Raw genomic sequence first — 12,201 nt, forward strand, 5'->3', positions numbered from 1 at the left:
ATAAAGGAGGAAAGACTATCCATTGGAAGAAAGACAGTCTCTTCAATAAATGGTGCTGGGAAAATTGGACATCCACATGCAGAAGAATGAAACTGGACCACTCTCTTTCACCATACACAAAGATAAACTCAAAATGGATGAGAGATCTAAATGTGAGACAAGATTCCATCAAAATCCTAGAGGAGAACACAGGCAACACCCTTTTTGAACTTGGCCACAGTAACTTCTTGCAAGATACATCCACGAAGGCAAAAGAAACAAAAGCAAAAATGAACTATTGGGACTTCATCAAGATAAGAAGCTTTTGCACAGCAAAGGATACAGTCAACAAAACTAAAAGACAACCTACAGAATGGGAGAAGATATTTGCAAATGACATATCAGATAAAGGGCTAGTTTCCAAAATCTATAAAGAACTTATTAAACTCAACACCAAAGAAACAAACAATCCAATCATGAAATGGGCAAAAGACATGAAGAGAAATCTCACAGAGGAAGACATGGACATGGCCAACAAGCACATGAGAAAATGCTCTGCATCACTTGCCATCAGGGAAATACAAATCAAAACCACAATGAGATACCACCTCACACCAGTGAGAATGGGGAAAATTAACAAGGCAGGAAACCACAAATGTTGGAGAGGATGCGGAGAAAAGGGAACCCTCTTACACTGTTGGTGGGAATGTGAACTGGTGCAGCCACTCTGGAAAACTGTGTGGAGGTTCCTCAAAGAGTTAAAAATAGACCTGCCCTACGACCCAGCAATTGCACTGTTGGGGATTTACCCCAAAGATTCAGATGCAATGAAACGTCGGGACACCTGCACCCCCATGTTTCTATCAGCAATGGCCACAATAGCCAAACTGTGGAAGGAGCCTCGGTGTCCATCGAAAGATGAATGGATAAAGAAGATGTGGTTTATGTATACAATGGAATATTACTCAGCAATTAGAAACGACAAATACCCACCATTTGCTTCAACGTGGATGGAACTGGAGGGTATTATGCTGAGTGAAATAAGTCAATCGGAGAAGGACAAACAGTGTATGTTCTCATTCATTTGGGGAATATGAATAATAGTGAAAGGGAATATAAAGGAAGGGAAAAGAAATGTTGGGAAATATCAGGAAGGGAGACAGAACATAAAGACTCCTAACTCGGGGAAACGAACTAGGGGTGGTGGAAGGGGAGGAGGGCGGGTGTTGGAGGGGAATGGGTGACGGGCACTGAGGTGGACACTTGACGGGATGAGCACTGGGTGTTTTTCTGTATGTTGGTAAATTAAACACCAATAAAATTTAATTAAAAAAAAAAAAAAAAAAAAAAAAAAAAAACAAATGGTCCTCAAAAGAAAGCAGGGGTTGCCATCCTTATATCAGATAAATTAAAATTTACCCCGAAGACTATAGTGAGAGATGAAGAGGGACACTATCTCATACTCAAAGGATCTATCCAACAAGAGGACTTAACACTCCTCAATATATATGCCCCGAATGTGGGAGCTGCCAAATATTTAAACCAATTAATAACCAAACTCAAGAAATACCTTGATAATAATACACTTATACTTGGTGACTTCAATCTAGCTCTTTCTACCCTGGATAGGTCTTCTAAGCACAATATCTCCAAAGAAACGAGAGCTTTAAATGATACACTGGACCAGATGGATTTCACAGATATCTACAGAACTTTACATCCAAACTCAACTGAATACACATTCTTCTCAAGTGCACATGGAACTTTCTCCAGAATAGACCACATACTGGGTCACAAATCGGGTCTGAACCGATACCAAAAGATCGGGATAGTCCCCTGTATATTCTCAGACCATAATGCCTTGAAATTAGAACTTAATCACAACAAGAAATATGGAAGGACCACAAACACGTGGAGGTTAAGGACCATCCTGCTAAAAGATGAAAAGGTCAACCAGGAAATTAAGGAAGAATTAAAAAGATTCATGGAAACTAATGAAAATGAAGATACAACCGTTCAAAATCTTTGGGATGCAGCAAAAGCAGTCCTGAGGGGGAAATACATCGCAATACAAGCATACATTCAAAAACTGGAAAGATCTCAAATTCAAAAGCTCACCTTACACATAAAGGAACTAGAGAAAAAGCAACAAATAGACCCCACCCCCAGCAGAAGAAGAGAGTTAATTAAAATTCGAGCAGAACTCAATGATATCGAGACCAAAAGAACTGTGGAACAGATCAACAGAACCAGGAGTTGGTTCTTTGAAAGAATTAATAAGATAGATAAACCATTAGCCAACCTTATTAAAAAGAAGAGAGAGAAGACTCAAATTAATAAAATCATGAATGGGAAAGGGGACATCACTACCAACACCAAGGAAATACAAACGATTTTAAAAACATATTATGAACAGCTGTATGCCAATAAATTAGGAAATCTAGAAGAAATGGACGCATTCCTGGAAAGCCACAAACTACCAAAACTGGAGCAGGAAGAAATAGAAAACCTGAACAGGCCAATAACCAGGGAGGAAATTGAAGCAGTCATCAAAAACCTCCCAAGACACAAGAGTCCAGGGCCAGATGGCTTCCCAGGGGAATTCTATCAAACGTTTAAAGAAGAAATCATACCTATTCTACTAAAGCTGTTTGGAAAGATAGAAAGAGATGGAGTACTTCCAAATTCGTTCTATGAGGCCAGCATCACCTTAATTCCGAAACCAGACAAAGACCCCACCAAAAAGGAGAATTACAGACCAATATCCCTGATGAACATGGATGCAAAAATTCTCAACAAGATACTAGCCAATAGGATCCAACAACACATTAAGAAAATTATTCACCATGACCAAGTAGGATTTATCCCCGGGACACAAGGCTGGTTCAACACTCGTAAAACCATCAATGTGATTCATCATATCAGCAAGAGAAAAACCAAGAACCATATGATACTCTCATTAGATGCAGAGAAAGCATTTGACAAAATACAGCATCCATTCCTGATCAAAACCCTTCAGAGTGTTGGGATAGAGGGAACTTTCCTCGACATCTTAAAAGCCATCTACGAAAAGCCCACAGCAAATATCATTCTCAATGGGGAAGCACTGGGAGCCTTTCCCCTAAGATCAGGAACAAGACAGGGATGTCCACTCTCACCACTGCTGTTCAACATAGTTCTGGAAGTCCTCGCCTCAGCAATCAGACAACAAAAAGACATTAAAGGCATTCAAATTGGCAAAGAAGAAGTCAAACTCTCCCTCTTCGCCGATGACATGATACTCTACATAGAAAACCCAAAAGCCTCCACCCCCAGATTGCTAGAACTCATACAGCAATTTGGTAGCGTGGCAGGATACAAAATCAATGCCCAGAAATCAATGGCATTTCTATACACTAACAATGAGACTGAAGAAAGAGAAATTAAGGAGTCAATCCCATTTACAATTGCACCCAAAAGCATAAGATACCTAGGAATAAACCTAACCAAAGAGGTAAAAGATCTATACCCTAAAAACTATAGAACACTTCTGAAAGAAATTGAGGAAGACACAAAGAGATGGAAAAATATTCCATGCTCATGGATTGGCAGAATTAATATTGTAAAAATGTCAATGTTACCCAGGGCAATTTATACGTTTAATGTAATCCCTATCAAAATACCATGGACTTTCTTCAGAGAGTTAGAACAAATTATTTTAAGATTTGTGTGGAATCAGAAAAGACCCCGAATAGCCAGGGGAATTTTAAAAAAGAAAACCTTAGCTGGGGGCATCACAATGCCAGATTTCAGGTTGTACTACAAAGCTGTGGTCATCAAGACAGTGTGGTACTGGCACAAAAACAGACACATAGATCAATGGAACAGAATAGAGAACCCAGAAGTGGACCCTGAAATGTACGGCCATCTAATATTCGATAAAGGAGGAAAGACTATCCATTGGAAGAAAGACAGTCTCTTCAATAAATGGTGCTGGGAAAATTGGACATCCACATGCAGAAGAATGAAACTGGACCACTCTCTTTCACCATACACAAAGATAAACTCAAAATGGATGAGAGATCTAAATGTGAGACAAGATTCCATCAAAATCCTAGAGGAGAACACAGGCAACACCCTTTTTGAACTTGGCCACAGTAACTTCTTGCAAGATACATCCACGAAGGCAAAAGAAACAAAAGCAAAAATGAACTATTGGGACTTCATCAAGATAAGAAGCTTTTGCACAGCAAAGGATACAGTCAACAAAACTAAAAGACAACCTACAGAATGGGAGAAGATATTTGCAAATGACATATCAGATAAAGGGCTAGTTTCCAAAATCTATAAAGAACTTATTAAACTCAACACCAAAGAAACAAACAATCCAATCATGAAATGGGCAAAAGACATGAAGAGAAACCTCACAGAGGAAGACATGGACATGGCCAACATGCACATGAGAAAATGCTCTGCATCACTTGCCATCAGGGAAATACAAATCAAAACCACAATGAGATACCACCTCACACCAGTGAGAATGGGGAAAATTAACAAGGCAGGAAACAACAAATGTTGGAGAGGATGCGGAGAAAAGGGAACCCTCTTACACTGTTGGTGGGAATGTGAACTGGTGCAGCCACTCTGGAAAACTGTGTGGAGGTTCCTCAAAGAGTTAAAAATAGACCTGCCCTACGACCCAGCAATTGCACTGTTGGGGATTTACCCCAAAGATTCAGATGCAATGAAACGTCGGGACACCTGCACCCCGATGTTTCTATCAGCAATGGCCACAATAGCCAAACTGTGGAAGGAGCCTCGGTGTCCATCGAAAGATGAATGGATAAAGAAGATGTGGTTTATGTATACAATGGAATATTACTCAGCAATTAGAAACGACAAATACCCACCATTTGCTTCAACGTGGATGGAACTGGAGGGTATTATGCTGAGTGAAATAAGTCAATCGGAGAAGGACAAACAGTGTATGTTCTCATTCATTTGGGGAATATGAATAATAGTGAAAGGGAATATAAAGGAAGGGAAAAGAAATGTTGGGAAATATCAGGAAGGGAGACAGAACATAAAGACTCCTAACTCGGGGAAACGAACTAGGGGTGGTGGAAGGGGAGGAGGGCGGGTGTTGGAGGGGAATGGGTGACGGGCACTGAGGTGGACACTTGACGGGATGAGCACTGGGTGTTTTTCTGTATGTTGGTAAATTAAACACCAATAAAAGTTAATTAAAAAAATAAATAAATAAATAAATAAATCTCAGGTCGAATCCTTAGGTTTTCATGATGGTCTGAAAGCAATCCAGGTGAGTTGGTGGGGCCAGGGGAGTTGAGGACCTCTATTCCTCCGCCATCTTGCCCTACTCTCCATAACTCTACTCTTTATTCTTCTATAGGATTTATGAATCTGAACCATAAAAAAAGAATATAAATCTGTGGTAATGGGTACACAGTAGATAAAAATATAATTTGTGATGTCAATAACAAAAAAGGATGAACAAAGTTGTAATGGAATAGGTTTTCTATTTAATTGAATCATTGTCTATGTCATATAATCAGGTATATCTGATTACAATAAATTTTTGCCTTTAGGCTTTTATATGTAATGTTAGTGATAACCAAAAATGAAATATCTATAGAATATTTGCAATTAAATATGAGGAGGGAATTAAAACATTTCAATTCAAAAAAATCAATTTAAGTAGAAATAAAGGCAGTAATGGAGCAAATGAAGAAGTTAGTACAAGATATATATACTTTGGAATAGCAAAATGGCATTAAATAAGAAGTGAAGAAATCTGACTAAAGTATGGACTTTAGTCAATAATAATGTACCATTGTTGGTTTATTAATTACAAAGCAGTATCATATTGATTAATATATTAATAATAGTGGGAACTGAATATGGATATGCAAATTTCTATTATCATATCAATTTTATGTAAATCTGAAATTGACCTAAAAATTTTGGTTTAAAAATTAGTTTTTTGGTTATAATGGTTCTTTGTAATGATAGTCCAAATATCCCTCCTCATTCTCAAAACTCAATAAATTTATTCACTTTGCCATAGTAAAAAACTTTAATGTATGATATTTAGTCACTGAAATTAGGCTTAAATACGAAATCAGTGATTACATGTTCATTGTGTACAAAATATTTATTAGGTTCATCCTTTAAATTTTTTTAAACATAGCCTCTGCTCTCAAAGGTTTAAAAAGCTAACTATAGGATTAAGAGGTAGACCAGAGTGTTTCAAATTTGGAAATATTGACATTTTGGGCTGGACAATTATTGTCAAGCGCTGTCTTATGCATTATATGTTGTTTACTAGTATCTTTGGTCTCTACCTATTTGCTACCAGTACACTCTTCCATAATTATGACACCCAAGTAAAGAATTATCTACTTCTCAATTTTTTTACAATTCTATAACTGTTCTAAAAATTGTAGTCTATTAAGTAATGAATAACAATTCCAGATAAAAACATTTTAAATATATTTATGGAAATAATTACATCTTCGTAGTCAGGATGAACTTAACATAAGATTACAGAAAATTTTTTTCTGTATTATTATTGACTAAAGTCCATACTTTAGTCAGATTTCTTCACTTCTTATTTAATGCCATTTTGCTATTCCAAAGTCTATATATCTTGTACTAACCTCTTCATTTGTTCCATTACTGCCTTTATTTCTACTTGTTGATTTTCTTGAATTAAAATGTTTTAATTCCCTCCTCATTTTTAATTGTGAATATTCTATAGATATTTCATTTTTGGTTATCACTAACATTACATATAAAAGCCTAAAGTCATAAAAACTTATTGTAATCATATATACCTGATTATATCACAAATTTACAAAAATGTACAGAAATTTTTATGTACATTTTCTCATATAATCATCTGAAGAACCCTGTGACATAAGCATTACTTTTGGTAGTATTGGTATTAGTATTATTTTTATCTCCATTTCGTAGGAGAAAATTAAAGCTTAGAAAGATATAGTGAGTTGCCCAAGATCATTCAGCTTGTATGTACAAGGGCAGGAACTAAATCTAGGTATTTTAGTGTTTTTTTTTTCCATTTCAGCATGCTGCCTCTCTTGTCACCATCTATATACCATACAATAATGAAAAGGGAAGAACATTCTCTAATGCATTGGCTTCCATTATAACATCTGACCTGACATTACAGTATCTAAAATTGAGACAAGAGAATTGTAGTTTATGAGCTCTGGGAACTTATTCAGATTGGGTTGTTTTTCAAAAGTTTAGTTTTAATTGTTGGTATGCTTTTTTGGCTTGTTTTATTATATTCTGGTTAGGTGATGATCAAGAACAGATTTTAATATTTTATAATTTTGGTTACTATGCATGTTATATTTTGGATGCTATAGTTTGATATAGCCAATTTTTTGAATATTAATTTCTTATTTTTTATAATATTTTCTAAAAAGATTTTTGTTTATTTATTCATGAGAGACACAGAGAGAGGCAGAGATTTAGGCAGCAGGAGAAGCAGGCTCCCTGCAGGGAGCCCAATGTGGGACTTGATCCCAGGACCTTGGGATCATGACCTGAGCTGAAGGCAGATGCTCAACCACTGAGCAACCAAGATGCCCCTAATTTCTTATTTCTTAATGAGACACAAGATGCAGTTGCCTTTGTATTTGGAAACATAACAAAATTATGCATGGTTCATATTGATAGGATTTTTAGATTCTAAAAATCTGTATTTTAATCATAAAAAATACTGCAGATATCTAATAAATTTGCATGCCCAAGTAAATACATCCCCAAATAGTTAATAATTAAAGATGATTTTTTTTGTCCTTAACCAAATTAGGCTGAAGAAATTTCACAGAATAATATTATTTCCTGGCCAGAACTTCCCAAAATATATTCCTGCTTTAGAATATGCTCCTCTGCAATAAATGATGGAATATACATGAGGAATGCTAAGATAATACGGCATTGACATTGAACATTTGATTGACTCAATGTAAACCAAACCATTATTTGAGCAGAGAAAAGATTATGGTAACTGAGTTAAGGGGAACCTGGATGTTTTTAACCTATGGTGAAAAAGTATTGTTCCTTTCAAAAACAAACACATTTTGTAGCAGACAATTTCTAAGGATATTCATACCATGCCAACCTAATTATCCGTGTAATACTGTGACTGAATGTCCCAAAGAGTCTTTAGAGGTTAAGAAGATTCAGAGACAAAAAAGAAGATTCAGAGATGAATCATTTATTTAAATTAAACAGAGAATAACGTCACCCTGGCCCAATTGTCTTCAGAGAAACACAGGCTGAATTGGGGGTGGGGGAACCTAAAACTAATGATTGTAAAATGATGCCTAAAAGAAACAAAGACCATAAGCAAAGTATTTGTGTTCATCCAACCATTAAGGATTTAATCTTCTACTGATCATAAGCTTCTATATGCTTGTGTTAGTATTTAAATTCACCATTGTGTGATGCTGAGAAAACATGAAGACAACTTGCATCATTGTGAATTCGAGTCATCATATTTGCCTAAATAGTCAAGTGGTACAAGCTTCCAGTTAGAAGATGAAAGAGCCAAGATTTCCATCAATAGATGAATGGATAAAGAAGATGTGGCATATATATACACAATGGAATATTATTCAGCCATTAGAAAGGATGAATGCCTACTATCCACATCAACGTGGATGGAACTGGAGGGTATTATGCTGAGTGAAAGTGGTCAGAGAAAGACAATTCTCATATGGTTTTACTTATATGTGGAATATAAGAAACAGTACAGAGGATCATAGGGGAAGAGAGGGAAAACTAAATGGGAATTCATCAGAGAGGGAGAAAAACCATGAGAGACTCTTAACTATAGGCAACACACTGAGGGTTGCTGGAGGGGAGGTGGGCAGGGGTATGGGGTAATTGGATGATGGGTATTAAGGAGGGTATGTTGATAAGCACTGGGTGTTATATGCAACTGATGAATTACTAAACTCTACATCTGAAACTAATGATGTACTACTATATGTTGGTTAATTGAATTTAAATTAAAATAGGAAAGAAATAAAATAAAATCCATTGGTCTGGGAAAAAAACATGAATAAGCTCTGGAGATCTAATATACAGCCTTGTGACTATTGTTAACAATACTGTATTGTATACTTGAAAGTTGATAAGACCCTAGATCTTAAATGTTCTCACCACACTCATTAAAAATGGTAACTCTGTGAAGTGACAGACGTGTTTACTAACCTTATCATGGTAATAATTTCACAATCTATACATGTATGAAATCATTACACTGTACACCTTAAACTCACACAATGTTATGTGTTAATTATGTCTCAATAAATCTGGAAAAAATATATAAAATATGGAAATTGTATATTTTCTTGACGGCACTGACCTTGTAAAGAATGTTATGAACTCAAGTTTGAAATTCTTTAGGAAATATTTCTGATGTATAATGAGTATCCCATGGAGAAGCTTCAGGACATAATCAAATTTGAAAAGTTTTTGAATCATCCCTACAATTTTATGCCTAATTACATAACTGTGGTACCAATAAAAATCAAAAAAAGAGGCTGGCATATTTAAGTTTATGTTTATGCATGTAAAAATTACCACTAGTCCTGCAATGGTACTATACACATTTATGATTCCATTCTAAGTATAAATATGAACCATCACATTTCATTTTAATGGGAAGCTAGACAGTAATCATACTGAAATATTTAAGATTAGAGGGCAAATTTAAATTTTACTTTAACCCAGTATATTTCTTTTAGAATTTGATGTGCCCAAATTTCTGCTGGACATTTTCACACTCAGCAAATCATATTCTCCCTCTTACTCCCCTTTCAGATTGGATACACAAAATCCTGAAGCTATGAATGTCAGCAGGTCCGAGGAGCAGTTCCATGCTGTAAACCACACAGAGCAAACTCTTCACAAAATGGAGAACTACCTGAAAGAGGAACAGCTGTGTGATGTATTACTTATTGCTGGACACCTCCGAATCCCAGCCCATCGGTAAGCATCCTTATGCAGACAGATCATTTTGTGAATATAGCACGTGAATGAGAATGAATTGGTCCTTTGAAAACAAATTAGAACACTGAAGAAAATATATTTTTATCTTCCTACATTGAAAAAGTATTAGTATATATGTTCTATTTCCCTGCGTGATATTTAGAAGAACCAAACTTTAGAGAAATTGATTTAAAACAGCACAAATCCTCAAAAGAAAATCAACTTACTTAATTTACCTTTCAAATTTCACTACACTTTACTGTGAAAAATTTATGCGGATAACAAACTCAGCAGTGTTACAAACTTACTGATTGTATTTCATGTTTTTGATGAAACTACAGACTAACTTAAGTTCCTATGAAACATTCCTATTTCAAGGTTGGTTCTCAGCGCAGTGTCTGATTATTTCGCTGCAATGTTTACTAATGATGTGCTTGAAGCCAAACAAGAAGAGGTCAGGATGGAAGGAATTGATCCTAATGCACTTAATTCCTTGGTGCAGTATGCTTACACAGGTAAAGTGAAATGTATTAAGTCAATCAATCATCACAAATGCCCTATATTAGATAATCTACATTATTATTATTCCTACTCTAGAAATGAGAAAATTGAAGGATCAACTAGTTAAGTAATTTTCCCAAGGTAGTAAGGAGCAGAATCAAAATCTAAATTCAGTAGTATAAAAGAATAAGAGGTGAATAATATGCCATAAAATTTTTGACCATGAGAGAATAAAGCTATTTTAACACAAAAATACAGGGACATGTCTGTCTCTCTCCTGAATGGTGTGGGTACATTCCCATTTTTAAAAAAGATTTATTTATTTATTTATTTATTTATTTATTTATTTATTTATTTATTAGTTAGTTAGTTAGTTAGTTAGAAAGAAAGTGTGTGCAAGCGGGAGGAGGGGCAGAAGGAGAAGGAGAGAGAATCTCAAGCAAACTCCATGCTCAGTGCACAGAATCCCATGCAGGGCTTTATCTCAAGACCCAGCAATCATGACCTGATCTGAAATCAAGAGTTGGATGCTTAACGAGCTGAGCCACATATGGCCCCCATTCTCATTTGTAAAACTAGAAGTGTAGTATTCCATGTCTATATTAAAGACTTTGTCTCTTCTTTTGAAATAATAAAGTCATATTTACTCAAACTATAAGGCAAAGGTAACAAGATAAGTTTAGGGGATTAGAAGTATTTATCTATTCCAACTGTCTTGAGGGACAATTGACAAATATATATTTTAAAGTATACTATGTGATAATTTGCTATGCATATATAAGTGGAATGTTTACAAAGATGAAGATAATAATGTACATTATCTCAAATAGTTAATTTCCTTTTGTGGTGAAAACGCTTAAGATATATCTCAACAAGTTTCAAGTATACAGTACCCAATACCATGTTATTAACTAAACACAGCATACTATATGTTAGATCACCAGAACTATTATAACTGAAACTTTACACTCTTTGACCTAAACCTCCCCATTTCCCCACTCCCAGCCACTAGCAACCACCAATGTACCTGCCATTTCTGTGAAATCAGAGAAAAAAATGTATAAACATTTTCTTTATTCATTCAACCTTTGAAGGACATTTAGGTTGTTTGATTGTTTCCATATCTTAGCAAATAAATAATAGTAAATAATAAGTAAATAATAATAGTAAATAATACTGCAACAAATATGGAAGTGCAGATATCTCTTAAGATACTGATTTCATAGGAATTCCTGGGTGGCCCAGTGGTTGAGTGTTTGCCTTTGGCTCAAGGTGTGATCCTGGGGTCCTGGGATCGAGTCCCGCATTGGGCTCCCTGCGTGAAGCTTGTTTCTCCTTCTGCCTATGTCTCTGCCTCTCTCTTTCTCTCTCTCTCTGTCTCTCATGAATAAATAAATAAAATCATCTTAAAAATCCTGATTTCATTTCTTTGTATAAATAATTATGGTTGCTGGATCATATGGTAGTTTTATTTTCTATTTTTTTCAGGAATGACCATATTATTTTCCATAAAGCTTTATTAATTTACATTCCCACAAATAGTGCATAAAGGTTTCCTTTTCTCCAAAGTCTCACCAACATTGGTTATACCTTATCTTTTTGATAATAGCCATCTTAACAGCTATGCGTTTTGATTTACATTTCACTGGTAATTAGTGATATTAAGCACCTTTTCATATCCCTATTGGTAAT

General features: G+C 35.4%; 1 protein-coding gene across 1 annotated transcript in view; it reads left to right on the forward strand.

Moving 5' to 3' along the window:
- KLHL4 (kelch like family member 4) overlaps nucleotides 1–12,201 on the forward strand; it is a 181,234-nt gene that overhangs the window by 77,818 nt on the left and 91,215 nt on the right. The window contains 2 exon segments of the mRNA XM_041741371.1: nucleotides 9,841–10,008; nucleotides 10,387–10,523. Of these exon segments, the coding sequence (XP_041597305.1) occupies nucleotides 9,841–10,008; nucleotides 10,387–10,523 (305 nt within the window).

This window comes from Vulpes lagopus, chromosome X (assembly GCF_018345385.1).
Source record: "Vulpes lagopus strain Blue_001 chromosome X, ASM1834538v1, whole genome shotgun sequence".
Classification (NCBI taxonomy): Eukaryota; Metazoa; Chordata; class Mammalia; order Carnivora; family Canidae; genus Vulpes; species Vulpes lagopus.